Here is an 18,779-nt window from a genome sequence, read left to right on the forward strand (position 1 = left end):
TAGAGCCAGGAAGATAACAGCAATTCATTCAAAAATTGGAATGCATGTGGTGCACGTGGTATATGCTTGTTTCAGTTCTGGTGTAGTTCGCACCTTGTTATTGCGACAACACGTATCGATTCAATTTATCCACGAAATTTACGCGTCCCGGGGAATTGTCCCGAGAAATTCCTGGTTACCTCTTTCGTGTACACGTGTTTATTATTAAATTTTACTGTTAATCAAAATACGCAACTGCGAGTTTTAATTGGAAACAAAGTCGAACGATACACCATCGTTGAATTTAATTAAATTCGCATCGAATCGGCCGAAGTCTGATTATTTTCTGATCGTGACGAACTTGAATCGAAGACAAGCTACATTGTTCTTGCTATTGTGTCGTAGGAACTATCGTCTTTTGTATCATTAAACTCTAGGAACAACTTCTATAATCTTCGATAACTCGCTTAAGTCGAATAAAAAATTCGTACTTTGATCTAACAATCTTATAAATTTGCACTTCTCACGCTTTCACTGACTTCGATTCGAGGAACATGAAATTATTCTCGATGCGAATTTGTTATGTAATTGACTTGAAATATAAAAAAATTGTAAAAGTACAGTAAAAAAGTAAATAAGATAAATATTAAAAAATCAACAGAAATAGATTTATTTACCGTACAGTCCTCATATAAAAAATAAAAAATGTGACTTAACACTCCTCTCTCTTATAATCTTCATATTCAAAGTCATTTTTACTTAATCCATCAATCGGTTATATTTCCTCTAACTAGATGTAGTTTCAATTTAAAATGGTGGTCGTTGTATAAGTTTAACAATCATATTAATTTGGTGACCGTGGCATGCAATTATGATCCGTGCAATCGACTTAAACGAGCGAACAGAAGGGTGGAGCAGGGCGGGCAGTAACAGCCGTGACTAACTGGCTTGTTCGGTATCGTACTCACCGGCAGCGATTCAGGAGTGTGGTCCAGCACATATATGTTGTTCGTGTATCCATATAACATCGTGTCCAGATCTGAAATCCAAGGAGCGAGCAGAACATTAAATTGGATCCAACCATTGATGACTGCGACTTGCGGAATACTAACGTTATGCATAGTTAGCCAGCTGCGCTACGCCCAATGTTCCAATTACGCCCGAGAGCTACCTAGAAGCTTCTTATCAAACGCGTCGTATCCCATTCCTATTCGATTCGATACAACCGAGGAAATTGAATAGTGCGATCATAAAATTGCCTGGCACGTAGGTATTGTTCCATGATTTTCCTATTTGAACGCCATAGCAATGTATCGAATGGTGATTGCGATACGGTACCGATCCATAGAATCAATGAAAATATTATACAGGGCGTTAAAAAGAAGTAGACAATATTTATAAGGTGCGAGTCAAGGTATTAGAACGAGATATTTGGAAAGTCGTTTGGACCTCATCTTTCCAAGTTATGAAGAATCTAATTTTATTCTAGAATACATTAGTAGATACGTAGATCAATGAACTGTAAACTTAACTTCTGAATTCACATTATGTATATGTCACCCACTTTTTTAACATCCTATATATATATATATATATTAGTGATATTTTTTTCATCGGTGCAGCAGAAGGTAGAAAAAATGTTCGATTGATTTAAAACGCAGGTAAGTTGGCAGGCTGTTAAGTTTGGTCGTTGCATAACGAAGATGAAACTAATTTCACGTTTGGCGCGGCGGTTAGTTATGCAGGGTCTTAACTCCAACATTAATGCGACTTTTTTAAAGACTTTAACGAACTTTCTTGCAGTAGTCGCTAAGGCAGCAGGAACGTTTATTGATGGGAAAATGATTAGGTGTGGACCGTGGATTTTGATAAAACTTCGGCGAGATCGATCGAGCTTGAAATGCCATTTTAAAAAATTAGTCTACGAGTCTGCCGATAAAAGCTGAAAAAATATTTAAGAACATTTATATTTAATTTAATATGTAATATTAATAAGAACAAATATTTAGAATAGCTAATTTATCTATATTCAAGTCATTTGAAATCACTTTATACCATTTTATTTGACTTGAAATATTCTCTACTCTCAAACTCCGAGTAGAACTGCGATTCTTTCAACTGTAACTTGAATAAAATAATAATTACCGAATAATGTAGCTTTATTGCTATTTCTGTGAATATTGATATTGATTGTCTAATTCGTATTAATATTTAGCACATACCATATTGGATATGACGTGGAGTTTTCCACTAGAAACCATTTGTTTTTCATTGTACCTGAAATTTAATTTCTTAACTTCGAGAGGTCGAATGAGTCTTCAAGAATTCGATTAAGATATGAAGTATAGAATCAAAGACACCATAGACTCTAAAGAAATGAAAGAATAAATATATATCTTAAATCATAGGCAACAGAAAAGAGAAAAATTATTCAGTATCAACTAAACTTGAATGAACACAAACATGAAATCCTGTTACTTTAATTCGCTACACACGACTTAAACAAGGCTTAAGAAATTCGTTTAAGACACGAAACGTAAAATCAATGGTACGATAGACATTAAAAAGGAAAGTACATATATATTACATATATGTACTTTCATGTACATATTGTACATATTGTAAAGTACATCAAGCAATCTAGAACGCGAAAGCTATTCTGTATCAATACTTAGAGAATATACGATCTTAATGCCTCTTAGGGAATACTTGCAAACACCGATATATCACGTGGAATCCAGAAACGAGGGCGATTTATGCGTTAAAATCTCAGACTGAGCTCAGAGAACGGAACAATTTTTCAGAATTATTACCCAGGCTATGCGGCCGTCTGTCGATGAACGAGAGCCACTTCGGCCTCGATCCCGATTCATTTCCATGCGAAAGATCTTTCGTCCCACTCGTCCCGACCGCGTTATACTCGTCACGCACACGTCGGGATAGATATTCGTTGGAGGAATCAATCGGATTCGAAGGCCACACGGCCATCGTTGGTATATCGGCCGATATTTCGTTCATTGTTCACGCTTAGAAGAGACACGCGGTTTTCATTGTGGCACGCCGGTCATTTGCCACGAGCATCGGGACTTTTCTGAACGAGAAGCTCGTATTTTACAACGTCACGGTTGATGGCTTTTATGGATATTCGATGGATATGAATTCGATTCAAAATCTATCACGTTTAATAAAAATAGTTACAAAATTCGTTGATATCTAGTAGGAGAGACACGGTGCAATACTTGTTAAGTATGGTTTCATATATTAGTTTAATAATACTTCTAAATCGTAGTCCTAATAACGTTATTTAAATGGTATTCCAGTTGTCTGATCACGTATTGCGTTGTTCTACCTGCGCGGCGAATTATAATGTACAAACTGTCTTGATAAATAACATGATTCTGTTCTGTTTGAACAGTCGCAGTCCTATTTCACTTCCGCTATCATATGTCATATATACCGTAATAAAACTACAATATTTAAGGGCAGTTAATTCATGAATCATTATTAACTTAAATTTCACCGATCTCTCACGAATATTATCAATTAAGATATAATATGAGAACATTAACAAATATTTACCATCATATACTACATTTGCTAAATTACATTATAAACCTGAACTACTATCAATTGGAACAAAAATTGATATACGTATATATGTGATAATAAACATTTACAATTTCTCATTATTTTTACTCGCTAATAAGCATAAGTTCCATCAATTGTTTATAATTGCGACTAATTAACGGAAGAATTAATATGACGTCAATAATAAACATTGACGATCTAATTCCTGCATCGTCATACTCTCTCCCATTTGTCCTCGTTCACAGTATGACGTCAGTAAGATGCGATTAATCAACAATTCACCATCAGAAATTTTCACGCATCGGTGAATCACGATGTTTCTAAATTTCCATTAATCACATCGCTCAAATAGCGCATGGCACAGCGAGTCGCGTTTCGAGAAAAGGAAAACACAATTTTCACAAAGGAAAAAAAGCAATTATTGTTGCTGTTTTCCACGATTAAACGAGCAATTCCTGCGGTACAATTGAAATTTTTCGGTGGCGCGGTTCACGTTACGGAGGACCAGTTTCCGGTTAGCTAATTCCGGCTGTAGCTTTTGACCAAATCTGGGACAATCGAGTCGGAAATAACGAATGAATTTATCCTGGCGACTGTTCTGCGCCAATGGCCGCCGCCGAATGCACGCGTACACACTACGTAACGTTATTACTCATCTCCTCTCTTTTTCTCTTTCTCCGTTTATGGTTTGCGTGTGTAGCATCCGTTTCATCTGCATGACGAACGTTAATTATCGTTCGGATCCTGGCGGTTTTCGTTTTAATTTCGTTCTCGAAACGCTGCAACCACTATCCAAACTCGATATGATACATCACCAAACGAAGTAGACGAGTGTGGGATTACTGTGAACGAAATTTTCGACAAAGTCGAGATAGAGATCAGAGGATCGAACGCGTAACTGATAAGAAATTTTGAAGAAAATTGGAGTTGATTTTGAAGATTGTATTATTATCATTGACTGTAAGAGAATTTGGTTTCTTTGAACTTTGTAATGAAGATTTCAAATAAGACCTTAAACAAAATTATGGTCTCTGATTCATGTGTGGTTTATAAAGAAGATGGAAGAAGACTGACACTTTATTTTGTAAATTTAATGATAGCCATTGCCAATGAAAAAGAAATTTAGAAGGAAGACTGACACTTTATTTTGTAAATTTAATGATAGCCATTGGCAATGAAAAAGAAATTTGGAAGTTACTTCGAATTTTGCAAACTTTAAACAAAATTTGAATATGTGATCAATAAGGAACTTGGAATAAGATTGAGCGTCGATTTTGCAGATAGAATAATAATCATTGGCGATGAATAACATAGTCATTGGTCTTGAGAAAATTAAAGCGGAAATGATAGCGAAAATGTGCAAAGCTGGTAAAGTTTGAAACGGGCGAAAATGATCATTGAACTGCAAGAGATAGAAAATTCGAAGAGTAATTTAATATAAATGTGGAGGAATCCAATGCAAATCATGTGTGATCGTCACATAAAGAATGTTTCTTTCACTGATCCGACTTAATGAAGAAGATAGCGACAGAAAATATTTTTCAATGATGCGTGATGATACACTGAGTAGTTTCTTTTGACAGAAAGCGTACCGTTCGACCAAAAGGATTTGTGGACCCAGGAAACCAACGATGATAGATGTAACATTCGAGTTCAGTCACCGAACGAGCTAGTACGGTATGCGAATGCATCGCAAGAACTTGTAGCGATGCTGAGCCAAGCTTGATATATCTTCTCGTATTAGAGGACGAATATATTCGGGCAAAGTCTTTCCTCTATTCAGCTGTACGTGTTAGACGTTATTTTATCTAACGCAAACATATATTCCCTGCTAAGAAATCGGCTTTAAACGATATAATACAGCCAATACAAATCCTCTTTTATATTTTCCGTTCGATAACCGAGGCTTTATTTCACGTTATATCTTTCATTTTGATTCGGAATTTTACGGAGATAAAATATATAAGATGTTTTTACTACTATTGGTAAAAAAGCTACCTTTAGTCATTAATTCACGAAATATTATTGAATCTTTTGATTAAAATAAAAGGAATGTGATTAGAAGAGATAATCTTTCTGTGTAAAAATGTAAGAGATAATCGTCAATATGAATGGATGCTATAGGTCAGACATGGCTACTTGTTTACTTATTGTTATATTTTCATTGCACCGATATTTTTTTAATAATAATTGAAATTTATTTCGGGTAATAAACCTATGCTACCACGAATGCGAAAGCTTACGTTAAATATAAATTAAGGATACAGATTAAATCTTTGAATGAAATCCAGAGAAACATCCAGAATTTCAGAAGCAAATCTTCAGTAGAAAAGAATACCATTAGTCAGACGTTATTCCACGTATTTATTCAGCATTGTATTTTCGTTATTATAGTTTTCTAATATCATTTTAAGCAGAAAACATACTGATATCTTTCGTCTCGTAAAGATACAAACATGTCGCGTTGAGATAGTCATAAAAAATTTCAACGCATACCGATGTGTCACGATTTTTCTTCTCACGTGCTCCACGTATTATTTCTTAGTTTTCCTTTTTATTTGTCTCACCTTCTCCGTGAACATTCATCTTCGTCGGTATGTTTCACGTTCCAACGGAAGCCGTACTATGCGTTATCCAGCGGCGCATAAAGAAAACGTGTACTCACTCTACGAGGATTTATTGCTAATTACTTTTCTATGCTGACCTATTCGCCTCATCCTCCATCTTCCGTTTCGGTGGATTTATGGCCATTATTTTTCCCCCTCTCTGACGACCGTCGCGGCGAAAATGTATGCGGGCGTTCGAACAATCGCGATATGACGCGAAAATGAGATTTATTGTCTGGAATCGTTACACGCTGGGACATTTATGCTTTTGTAAGAGCGTGATAAAAGGTATGAACGATACAGCGAAGCGTGCAAAATGAGTTACCGCAACAAATCTGTTCTATCGGTTTACTATCAATACACATGATCAAATTCAAAATTCTGTCATTTAGTTTCATAATCAAATTCTTATTCATTTTCGTTGATATTATAGCAATTTTTATTTATAGTATTATTACAAGGGTGGAAAGATAGAGGTATGAATATTCAATACCAGTATGAATATTCAAATTTCATTACTGAAATAAAATAAAATTGGTTAGTTATTTCTATACTTACAGTAAAGCTCATTTAATTTATTGCATAAATCATCCTCTAAGGATACGTCGGTATATCACGATTCTTCATCTCCTCCTTCTTCCACTCCAGTCTTCGAGCTTCTTCAAATGTCTTATTAGTATTGTTACTGACATGAACAATTTCGTTCCCAATTTATGCACTTCTGATGAAAGAGAGACTTCTGATACACGAAGATAGAGCAACGTATAGGTACTGCAATTAGCAAACATAATCATCAGTAAATGGATTTTCGGAGCCACAGTAATTGGCCACGTGGTTACGTCTTGATTGCAAGCCAATTACAATGTATCAAGCCCCGTAAATTGTTCGAAGACGCGATCCAAGAGGAGACGAATTAATATTATAACAACGTCCCCGATGTGAAGTATTCGGCCACGATGATGGAACGTCGTGGAACCCGTTTAATGCCTCGCAAGCATCCGCTCCACTGATCCGCAAATTCGTCCAATTATTCGCGGTTCTAACAGTAACGAACCGCTGGCCATAATTGCAAGCCTTGTCGTCGCACCTTGCTAATAGCAATCACACTGCTCGTTCGTGGATAATTTATCGCCGTTGGTACGTACTGACGACCACTAAAACCCCGTTCGATTTTCCCTGTGTTCGTGCGAAAACTTCGTTCGACAGCGGTCTCAACGAACATGGAAACGGACCACATTTCATTCATCGGTAGATTGAAACGTTTACTTGTTCCATTTCATTTTTGGTCCATGAGAAAGTTTGTTTCGATGCTTTGAAATGTCGTTGGTAGATCGTTAGAATCGCGTAATCGGCGTATAGAGAATTCATCGAACTGCAGAAGCTGCTTACGTCATTCGTGCAAACAATACATGCGTTTACTTTGCGAGCCGCTAGTTTCGGAACCCGCTTGTAATTCCCCGTGTAGATGCAAATTTTATGCATTTGTCAGAGTTCCTTAAGTTTCGCGTCTGCATGTTAATTGGTTTTGCTTCATCCGGCTGCAGAGAACTTCGCGGCGGCATTCGGGAACGTTGAAACTTTTTTCTTGTCCCTGGCCACTGGCTTCCTTTCTTTCTTTTTTTGAACTAACTGCCGTCACTCGAACAGGACAAACAAACTTCTTAATGCAATTCATGGACGAAAGATTTTAGGAAGCGTCGGAGATAATTGGCTTTTCTTTACTTTTTTCCGTGTACGCGCGTCGAGTTTAGAACTTCCTGATGTTTCCGCTTACTACGGTCTTTTCCTTACTCGTAGAGGAGACTCGCGGCAAAAAGCTCGTAAACTGTTGTTCGCGTTAAAAGAAATTTGTTTCCTCCTTTAGTGGGAGTTTATGCGAGCAGGAAGTTCTTATTACAGTAGGTTTCATCAGTTCTACCTTGATAAAATCTTTTACATCCACTCCCTGCCTGCTTTATTAGAACGTTAACGCGGTTGGTTAATTAACGTTAACTAACGATAACCCGAACGCTATCAACGAAATTAATCAATCTGGAAATTGGCTGTCGCCTATCTTCCCTTTCTAGTCACTGCGTTTCACGTAGATTACCGCATTTCCACAGAGTAGGAATGTAGACAAACAAAGGACACAAACAAACAAGCCGTGAATAAACGAAGAGTATAAATAGAAGATATGAGTTACAACTTCGTTGTAAAATACAAGTTTTCAGTTTTAATTATGAAGTACACGAGTATGTGATTCAATGTATACGTGTACGTATATACACGTATGTTCATCTTTAACTTATTTACCTTTCATCTTTAAAATTTTCCAGGTTTGATTGAATATCTTCTATTAATCAATTATCGTTATCAGAACAAAATGTCAAATCATCAGGCGAACTATTTATGGAATGACCAACTTTCTTTGGCTCAAACTCACTTGAAATTAATACTTTCCCTTTCGCCGCTTACAATGATAATTGCATCGCTGTCGCAGTTGTCAGCATCAACATCGTCAATTTTATTTGAAACTCTGTTCCCTTTTTTATATATTATCTTCATATCTCCATCATCACTTGGTACTTCAAATAAATCGCTCGCTAATATTCCTGTAATATTGTTAATCGTCGTATCACTGATAGTATGAAGATCACAAGAGAAAACATGGTACATTTATTTTTATCGATTTTTGGATTTTAATGTCATTTTACAATTAGACAGGAGGATTTTAATGTGACATAATTAAAAACGAAAATAATCTGTTAATTCCGAAGATGTACATTTTTTTTTAATATTTGATAATTGACCATGCTAAATTAGACGAGCAGATTCCATCTTTAAAAACATACGATACATCTAAATCTGTATCAAATTTACAGAATACATTACACGAGATCAATAACTACGCAAACACAATAAAAAACCGTATATCAAGACATTTACTATTTAAGTTCCAGCTGTTCTCAATTGCCAAGCACAAAATGCAAAATATCACGTCAACACCCTCCCCTTTCTCATTATCCCTCTATAAAGCGTTAACGCCCATACATTTTCTCATAAGAGATGCAAGATACGTCGAATACACGGGGTACAATACACGTAAACATCGGATGGTCCGCAGTTAGCGTGACTCGCATTCTAACGAAGCGTGGGTCGAGGAAATCAGGCTTGTCATTGATGCGTACGTCGCCTAGTCGACGCAATTTCCATGCAATCAAATGGCAAACAGTGCAACGCCACGACGTCACCGTGGTTCGTACGTTGGCGGGTCGTTTCCGCGAGCCGTGTAGTTCCATATGCAAATTGCACGCTACGACCTAGCACGTCGTGGCAGTGAAATCGAATCAATATTGCATTAGGAAGGTCGGATCCTACCACGATCCGAGCATGGTCACCCATTGAATAAATTATGCCGAAACACAGGTCACAGGTCTCAGCTCTTGATAAACGCGGCTCGAGCATAATGTCGCTAGACAGGTTAGCCTAAAATTTTTTATGATTTTGCCCCTACCGTTCACCACGAATATTTCATCCGAGCAACTTGGACGACGAGCTACTCTGCTCATTCTAGATTTAAAAGACGTAATCTCTTGCCGCGAAATTTGATATTCATTTAAGAGCACAAGATATTGATTTTCGGTAAATTGGAAGATTAATCTGCGGCACGATGATGGATATTAATCGACGTTTAGATGAATAAGTGATTCTGAAAAGCTTCTTCAGAGTTTCGCGAAACTTGTTACAGCTTAACGTCTGTTAATGCGCTCGATATTGGGAATATTTAATCACCAAATCCTCATGTACATATAAGGATCATTTTATATTTATACTTTCGCATCTATATTTTATGTTTAGATAATATGTTTAATATCTTCGTTGTTCACATTATTAATTTCTATCGTAGAATTGATATATGCAATTTTTAGTCAATCGCACTTGTTACTTTTAGATTAGTTGATATTAACGTACGACTATTTGACATTCGAAACGACGATGATTAGTTTCCTAAAACTGAAAATATTGAAGGACTTGGATATCTTCGTGTTTTATGCGAGGAATATTAAGAATAACTTATGTTAAGTAGATTATATTATGTCAGCTGTTAGATGATAGAAAATGTTTTGTCGAGTTAATAGGAAGTATCCAAATAGGGACAAACGTAATTTTCCTAAGCAGACATAACTTTCCACGAGTTTGCCCGATTTCCTGTTTACAGACACCTGCTAGTTTGCCGAGTTAAGAACACGCAGAACTTTCGTTCTATCTAAATAATTATCCATTTCTAGCTATAATCCTGGAGTTCTATCCTGATTCAACCGAAGATAGTTCTATTTCAATTTATTCACCGCAAGGGAAATATCAAAGCCGCTGGTAACCGCGTAGTTATTCGCTCGAGTAAATCATATACGCTTCGTGTTCATGCGATAAACACAATTTCATAGTTGGAGTACTGATTACAAAAAGGTGAATGAAGCATAGTGTTTTAGCTACAGTTTGCCAAATTTCTTTACATATATCACCGCGCAGAACTAGGTAAATATATGGACACTTATTTATGCTTGTAGAATTATGTTCGTAGAATATTATGACATAATGCAATTCATTTTTGGAAATTAGTATACAACAAAAACATTGGTATCTGTAAGTGCCGGTTATTATAGGCAATTTCGCTATTTAGGAAGTTCATTATCTTCAGCTCGTTTGACTGTCAAATTAATAGGAAGCCAACATTTGAACGAATTTTATATGACATATTGTTGGTTTCACAACATTTAGCATAGTGCATATATAGCACACGCATAGCGCAAACATAGCCATTAATTTTTACATTTTATTAATATTCTAGTATCGTTAATGCAAACTGATTAAAGTATCAATATATTTACAAGTAGCAATACAATACTAAGTAATTTGTAACTAGAGAAATTACACTTTCATCCTTGTCAAATATATTAATCTCCATTCGAATATTTATTATCAAAGATTTTGACAGACGAACAAGAAAAATGAAAAATATATGAGAAGTACAAAGACTCGTCTTCATAGTCCATTATACGATCGTAACTCAAAAGTGAGCTTCAGAGTCTGAGATTGATTTTGTCGGGGGCAACAGAGCGTGGCAAGTTGTGGCGTTTGATATCGAGGGAAAGGATAGGTCAAGGGGCGACGTCACCCGAGATTTTTCGATAGTTTGAAACGTAGATGCACATTATACCTGATATTCCCGATATTAAAAGATACAGAATAGTTTCCAGTTTCCCCTTCATAACTCATGCAAACCATGATCCGGATGAGCATTAACGCTTTGGAGATCGCAATCTTTTAATAATGAATGCAATATACATATAACAATACAAATTATAATGTACTTGAAATTGGAAAAAGATAGGCATAATTTCTTAATGAGATATATAGTTCAATTTATAATAGCATTCTATGTTCCAATAACGATAACAGAAAAATGATAAAAACTCAGCAGTCGTTCTAAAAAGTTACATCTTTCTGCCACATTCGCCCTTGATCTTTGAAGGAAAAGATTCTTTTTGTACAATTTTTAGAATGACTAAGAAGAATAAAAATTAAATCTTCCTCATCTATTCTCCATGCTGCCCATCAAAGAATGTTCTGCCTAATTTTCTCTTCAATTTAGATCGACCCTGTCCCTCATCCATCACTCTGACAGCACATTGAGATAAATTATTCCTAACGTTAAAACGATCAAACTAGTCGAATAATAGGCGTTCAAGGATCGAGTAATAACTCGAACTAGCGTTGCAGCTCCCGATCGTCCCGAACTTGGTTGAATGAATGAAGCCAGTTACGCCATTTCACACTGATAGAAGCGATGGATTAGGGTCGGTGAAATCAAGCGAGCTTCTCGAATAGCACGAAGCTCGTTTCGGTTTGAGGGCAAATACACGGAGGGCCACTTGACTAACGCTAAATAATTCATAGAACACTGCTCGAATCGACTATATATGCCGGCATGGTGGCAATAGCCATTGGACCGTTCATCAGCGAGTATTGATTGAGTTTTGAGCTTTCCCTCCCGACTTCCTTCTCGCGCTTACTCTCGCAACTTCCTCGATGCAATTAGTTCGACGTATGACATTTACCAATCACAAACGGAAGCTTCTAGGATTTCTCTGCTAGCGAAGTACCGCGGGACGCAGACGTGGTTAGCATATCCTGATGAATCATTCATAGTTTACTCGATGTCGTCCTACTCTCCTTCTGTGGATCTTCAGAAACATACAACCAGAATCGTTTCTGGTCTCACTTGAACGTTCTTCCTGGATAAGGCGAATCGGTTTCGCATAAAAGAAGATAAATATCAAGCACTTCTTTCTTCAAACTCCGAGTACACCTATATTTCAGTACTTATTCCGTATTCCTGCGGGATCATGGTTCTTAACATAGCAAGATTTATATCTTTGCCTTGGTACGCATTTATCAAACCGGATAAAATATGTACCACGTGGCAAGTTTACGAAAATTTCCGAGGGAGAAACGAACGATCCCCAGGCTTTTTCCCTAAGAGTACAAGCTACCAAAGTTGTACACACCCCCGTGTATCTGTCAGAGGCTACAAGAAGCGCATTATTCGCTGGGTAGCGCGCCGAGTGAACGCTCTCTCTGGATCAACTCGAACGCTACTCCAGTTATTAGAATGCGTGCCATAAATCTCCGTCCGCAATAAGGCTGGCAGTTGACGTAATAAGCTCTTAAGCGGCGCAATTGTACTTCCCCGTGGTCGATCTTTCATTAATGAGGTCAACATTCCAGTCCTTTCTCCCCGAACGCTGCGCAACCGCGTGTTCTCCTAACTTCTCTCTTTTCATTGGATTCTTCTAGTGGTTTTCATCTTTCGCTGACGTCTGTCAAGCAATAATGGTCAGATAATGACGAAAATTAGGAAAAAGCGGAAAATGTAAGAAACGAGAAATTGTGTCTCTTTGTTATTCCTTTCTTCATGATGGACACGACGTTGTTGGTTTCAAACCGCGAAACAAGGCGAAAGTTCAAGCAGTAGTCCTTAGAAAGCTGCCGGCGTGCTCTTAACAAAGCGGCCTCGCTTTCTTGTTGCAAGCTTCATGAGTCATCCAAGTGTCGCCTAATTGGATTCTGTTATCGCGTTCCTTTGCTCCCTAGGAAATGTGGTCTTCTCGCGTCAACATGAAAATCAATAACGTGTGATAAATCACGTTTTGATAATGACTCCTTATCTGGTTCTAATTGAAGAGGATTTTATCAGATTTACAAAGATTCTTTCGTTTATACATCTTCTTAATTTTGATGCTAATATTTGGTAGGTCTTGACGTAAGAATAGTCATAGTTTTCTTTGAATTATTACATCGAGAATACTGGAACTATCTGCAAGCAAAGTTAGGCTAATCAAGTTGTCCAACCAGCTTCACTTTCGAATCTTTTCGTGCAGAACGTCGTTCCGGCCCTTAACTAAATTTATGGATCGATGACCGCCGACATAGTCCAAAATTGGGAAACTTACCCTGCAGCTCTCGAGCTGAAGGGTGTGTGAGTTTAGACACGTTTCAAGAGATGACATACATCGCCAATAGGATTATTTAATTAATTATAAGTTAGATCAGCTTTACTTTTAATATAGGCTTTATAGAAATCTCAATTATTTATAAATTTTCATCAAAATATGTAATGCGTAAATTATTTTATTTCTTAATTAAAGCCAACTTTATTGAGGATGTTGATAGAGGATTGACTCAATCTCATTTAGTAAATTTCATTCTTACTAATTTACCTTTATATAACCGCGTAATACTCTCTACACAGGAACAATAAATCAATTTTTATAGGATATAATGTGAACATATTGTAGAATTGATTATTTTCCATGAAATATTACGAGCAATAAAAGGATTATGTGTAATACTTTTCATGAAATATTTCATATAATAAAAATATTTTTCTCCTTCTCAGGAGAAGAAGCAAGTAAAATTTTGTATCGATCAAACCTGTCACCATATCTTTTTTAACATTCTTCAGCGTTGTCATACATCCTGACAGAGGAAAAAGATCGGATATCCATTCGATGCCGTTTGAACCGCGCCCAAAAACCAGGTTACCCCCATGGGGCCCGACCTGGGTTCTAACGCGAGATTTCCATTTTCCAGCCATAAATCAAAATGTCTTCGATTCGAGCGAACAGTAGACTACTTTTTCCAACCATTCTCTATCCCTCTATGCTAACCGAACCTCATCGTGGAAAAGTAAATAACGATCATTCGGTAAAAGGCTGGCGCGTTCACGGCTGACTTTGCAAATAAAAAACCTTTGATCTTAAAAACTTCCCAGCAGCTTTCGTTCCTTTCTCACTGTTCCCATTCTTACTTAACGTCGTCTCCGAATCCATGTCCGCAGGCTATGGCGAAAACTTAGGCAATTACGCGGAATTAAACTCCTTAAAATTTACAAGGACAGTCCGGTTTGACACAATTTTCTTGAAACTCGGACAGACGACGAGACGTTCTTTGTTTGTTGCTCGGTAATGAGCCATCGTAATTGTTAGTTAAGGAGTAATTACTCGGTTGATATTGCTTAATAAAAGGAGTAAGTACTGATGGATTGTAACGACTCGCAACGTTTCTCATTTTACGTAATCGTATTTTGAAACAAAATAGCCCCTTTATTTCTCGCCACGACCACTTTCGTAACTTATATTATGTCGACGAACTTTTCTAATATCTTGAGTGGGGACAGCGGCAGTCTCTAAAGAAAATTACGGTGTCAGTTAGCCGAAAGTTGTCGCTTTTATTTGAAGGATACTTCAATTTCCGCTTCGTTGGTACAGCAACATGCATCCACAGTGGAATAATTTACGCGGTCGTTCTTTCAAACCGAACAGTCTGATGATCGATATCATATCGGAAGGAAGATGGAGATAAATTTCCCGATAGCAGACACAAATCAACGTTAGAGATCGTTTTACGACTGATCCCGCCAATACATCGATGGTAACGGGGGTATGAAAATGAACCACCAGTACACGCATAAGCTGCAACGCGTTAATATGTAAACCGACGGGGCAAAATCTTCGAAGCTCATGAAACAGCCAATAGAAAACCCGTGGAATATGTAGCTTCTGATCGTCGAAATTAATAATACAACAGTCACATGGTAGGATCTTTTAAACGAGATAGCCTCCACTGGCTGACTATCGATTATCGATTATCGTGCAAACTTTTTCCTCTGTATCCGGGTAAAATCCCTGGCGAGCGCGATCCAGAGTTTTCTTCTATCAATGGAAAGGATATATGACAGGATAAATAAAATTTACGGATACCTGAATTTGCATACGGTATTTTCGATACGAAAGCTCCGAGCTGGTAGAGAAAATCGATTGCCCGCGTCGAGTTAAGGTGTGTAATCGATTGTGATATATATGAAAGCATCGAGGTATAGAAATTGTCCTTTTAAAAATATTCATTCATCGACGTCAGCTCATCACTGTTAATATGTATCAGCTATGGTTTATCGGTGATAATGGAGGAATCGGATTATCTTGGTAACGTTCCTGCTGCTCCTTTACAGGAATAACCTGTATATTGATTACAGAAGTGTAATGAACCACTCGTTTCAATTATGCTAACTTGTGTGTACCTACAGAGAGGGAGGAAAGAATCAATCCTCGCCCCCGGACAAATGTTTGCAAGCGGAGGAAATGGGCACGCTTTGTCATGTGGGAACCATCGCGTTAAGGTAGCCAGGACAAATGATAATTGCCCTCGATAACCACTGCGCAGTTTGGTATTAAGCTATTCGAGGAATATTCCGACGATATATGGCGCGATATTGTTACCACCAACGCTTTGACGTTGCATAATAAAATGATATAAATGGGTATAATTTAACTCTCAGACAACAGCAGTCAACTTTGATTTATACCGATATTTTATGTATACTATTATTATTTTATCAAACTATATACATATGTAAAGAATATTGATTTTTAGGTAAATCTTATTGCTTTTATACATTTTATAAAGCGAATATTCGATGCCGGTGACAAAAATGATGCAGCCACAAGAGTTAAACTTACATGTTAGCTTCGAGATATCGAAAGGGAACATAAATTATCTAACTTTCAAAAATTTCTGACTTCAAATCCTTCGTCTTAACCTGATTTTCGCGTTTTGTATTCTTTTGTAAAAAAACACGCTAGATCTACAAATGACACAGTGTCTAATTCCAAATATTTCTGAATTCGACGATCAAAATTAGCATCGTACGAAGAAAGATCGAAAGTTGAGTCATCAATGACAATGTTCCACGCGTACGTGACGTTGTTACACGCCGATCGAAGTTCTTCCGCCAAGGATTCCAGGAAAGGGAAACGACAAGATCGAAAGGTGTGAGGGGACGATGGTTCAGGCTATTTCAGGAAGCCGTAGTGATTACGCTTCGGTCGCCAATGAGAGCTTATCGCACCGCCTTGTAAAGAAGTGTCTATATATACGTAGCCATTACCAGCAGCTCTCTGGAAGCAAGCACCCCTCCACAACCAGCTTTCACAGCGCGCTACGCCGCGGCGACTAAACGCCGTCAAGCTTGCTAAGTTATTACGTCGTGAAAATAAGGAGAAAATTGGAAAGCGGTTTAGCCGTGAAAGTGGTGTCAATTACCGTCTCGATACCCTAAGTCTAAGATAGCTAGCTTTCAAACAGCTTCGACCAAAGTCGATCAAAAGATTTCATGACGTGTTCAGTTTTTTGGCTTCTCGCATACGTCTTTCAATTTATGAACCAGGTTACCACGTGACGAGAGGACCGCAACGTTCGTATAATTAATGGTCGTCGACGCGAGACAGAGAAAAAGTGTCAAGAGAGGGAATGTCGTGGATGGTAGCTTCCACACTCTCTTCGGTACCACGACGAAAATAATCATTTTCAACGCGTTGATAAATCGTCAAGGGTTTATCAAACTTTCAGCGACGTGTCGCGAAATTGATGTTTCTTGCTATAAATAACGGTACAACCTCGTGCAAGAACGGGTTCGGCCTGTCTGACTCGCGCCGTCCCTTTCTACTGCGAGACCAAAGTTGGTTACGTGTCGAACGCGTCGCTTCCATCGCGTCCCCTGTAACTTCTAAAATTACTAGGGAAAGGTTGCTTTATTTTTAGATCCTTCGCGAGTGTCCTTGAATCTAATAATATGTTCTTAAAACTGTAGGTGCTTTTCTAGTCCATCCAGACTGTTCCCTTTTATTCCATTCTTCTTTATTTATATCTCGGTATTGTCTCATTCTGCCTGTTTCATTCTATCGATGAATCGAGTTAATTTAAACGAGAAAGTTAACCAGCGATCGCAGGGAATCAAAAACTGGCCGTTCGGTGAGTCGATAAAAAGCATCTGTCTCACAGCTGACACAGCACGAAGTCAGACCGTCAATCATCACGATACCCCGACGCCCTATTCAGATAAAAAGAACCGCCCATTGGCTCTCTGTTACGTTGCAGGCCCGAGGCGATAATGATGCTAGCAGGAAGTATGGGAATCATCGATCCAAACCCCTGTTCTTCCTTCATTCAGCTTTATTGTCAGACTTTTATCAAGCAAAGGAAACGGGGCACGGGTAAAGCCGAAGAGAAGCGTGAAACTATAATAGAACGATTTCCAGTGATTGGATCACGATGATCGACGCAATTTCTATGGGTAATTCGGCTTCTGGCAGTCGTGAATAGACAGAGAATACAAATGAAAGCGCAGAGAATGATGAAAAGGACAGGTAACAATGCAATCCTAAAAATGTCCGCGTGCAATATCGGCACCTGTTGTCCCATGAAATAACCGAACGCTATTCACGAAGATCCTGTCTCCTTTTCGGACGTTGAACAATCGCGGTTTGAACTCGATTGATTCGTCAATCTTATTCACCGGAAGATTCGAGGTCTCGTTTTCCTACTTTCGTCCCTGCTTTCATTTAGCAAATGGTCGGTTCGTTTCTCATTTCGAGATTGCTCGTTAGGAATTGAAAAGGAAATGTATCATGAATAATTAATTGTTCCACGGTAAGCTGATCCCCTCCTCTTGCTCCAGTAGTTTAATGGAATTTAATTTTCTGGAAATTTTTTGAAAATGAAATCGCCGTCTCATCTTTACGAGTACTCGCCGGTTTTTATTGTTCCAAGAAAGAAACGCGTTTTCACGTAAACGCATGACCCCAAAAAGCCACGAGGAGGAGGAGGAAATGCGTGCGATGGAATGTAGGTGGCAGTAAACAACGCTGCAAAAATATTTTGGGGGTGAGAGAGTATTTCCGCCAGGGTATCCGGGGCTGCACATTGTTTTTGCATTCAGATTTACAAGCGGCCTAAACTTTAATTACGGTACGGAAACTGGGTTAATCACTCGCAATTCGGTACGTTTTAGGTGCGGTTAACCACGCACCGAACATTTTTCCCCAGTCCTAACCAACATTTCCAACGACAGCTGTACGTTTTAACGATCGGCGAAACGAGTCGAAGTTGAAATTACTATGCACCCTCCTAGTAAAGATTGAAATTTACCGACTCAATGTGAAAACTACGAACTCCGTAATCCACGGAATTGATACGAATGGAAATGTACTCCGGACAATAATTCCGGGG

At 38.0% G+C, this 18,779-nt stretch overlaps 1 protein-coding gene across 3 annotated transcripts in view; it reads right to left on the minus strand.

Moving 5' to 3' along the window:
- LOC138185442 (uncharacterized) overlaps positions 1-18,779 on the minus strand; it is a 139,522-nt gene that overhangs the window by 17,518 nt on the left and 103,225 nt on the right. For all 3 annotated transcript variants that reach the window (XM_069124417.1, XM_069124416.1, XM_069124418.1), the window contains one exon: positions 948-1,018. In XM_069124417.1, coding sequence (XP_068980518.1) covers positions 948-1,018 — 71 coding nt within the window. The remainder of the gene's footprint in view (positions 1-947; positions 1,019-18,779) is intronic.

The sequence above is a fragment of the Bombus flavifrons genome, chromosome 12, assembly GCF_040668555.2.
Source record: "Bombus flavifrons isolate JBK064 chromosome 12, iyBomFlav1_principal, whole genome shotgun sequence".
Lineage (NCBI taxonomy): Eukaryota > Metazoa > Arthropoda > Insecta > Hymenoptera > Apidae > Bombus > Bombus flavifrons.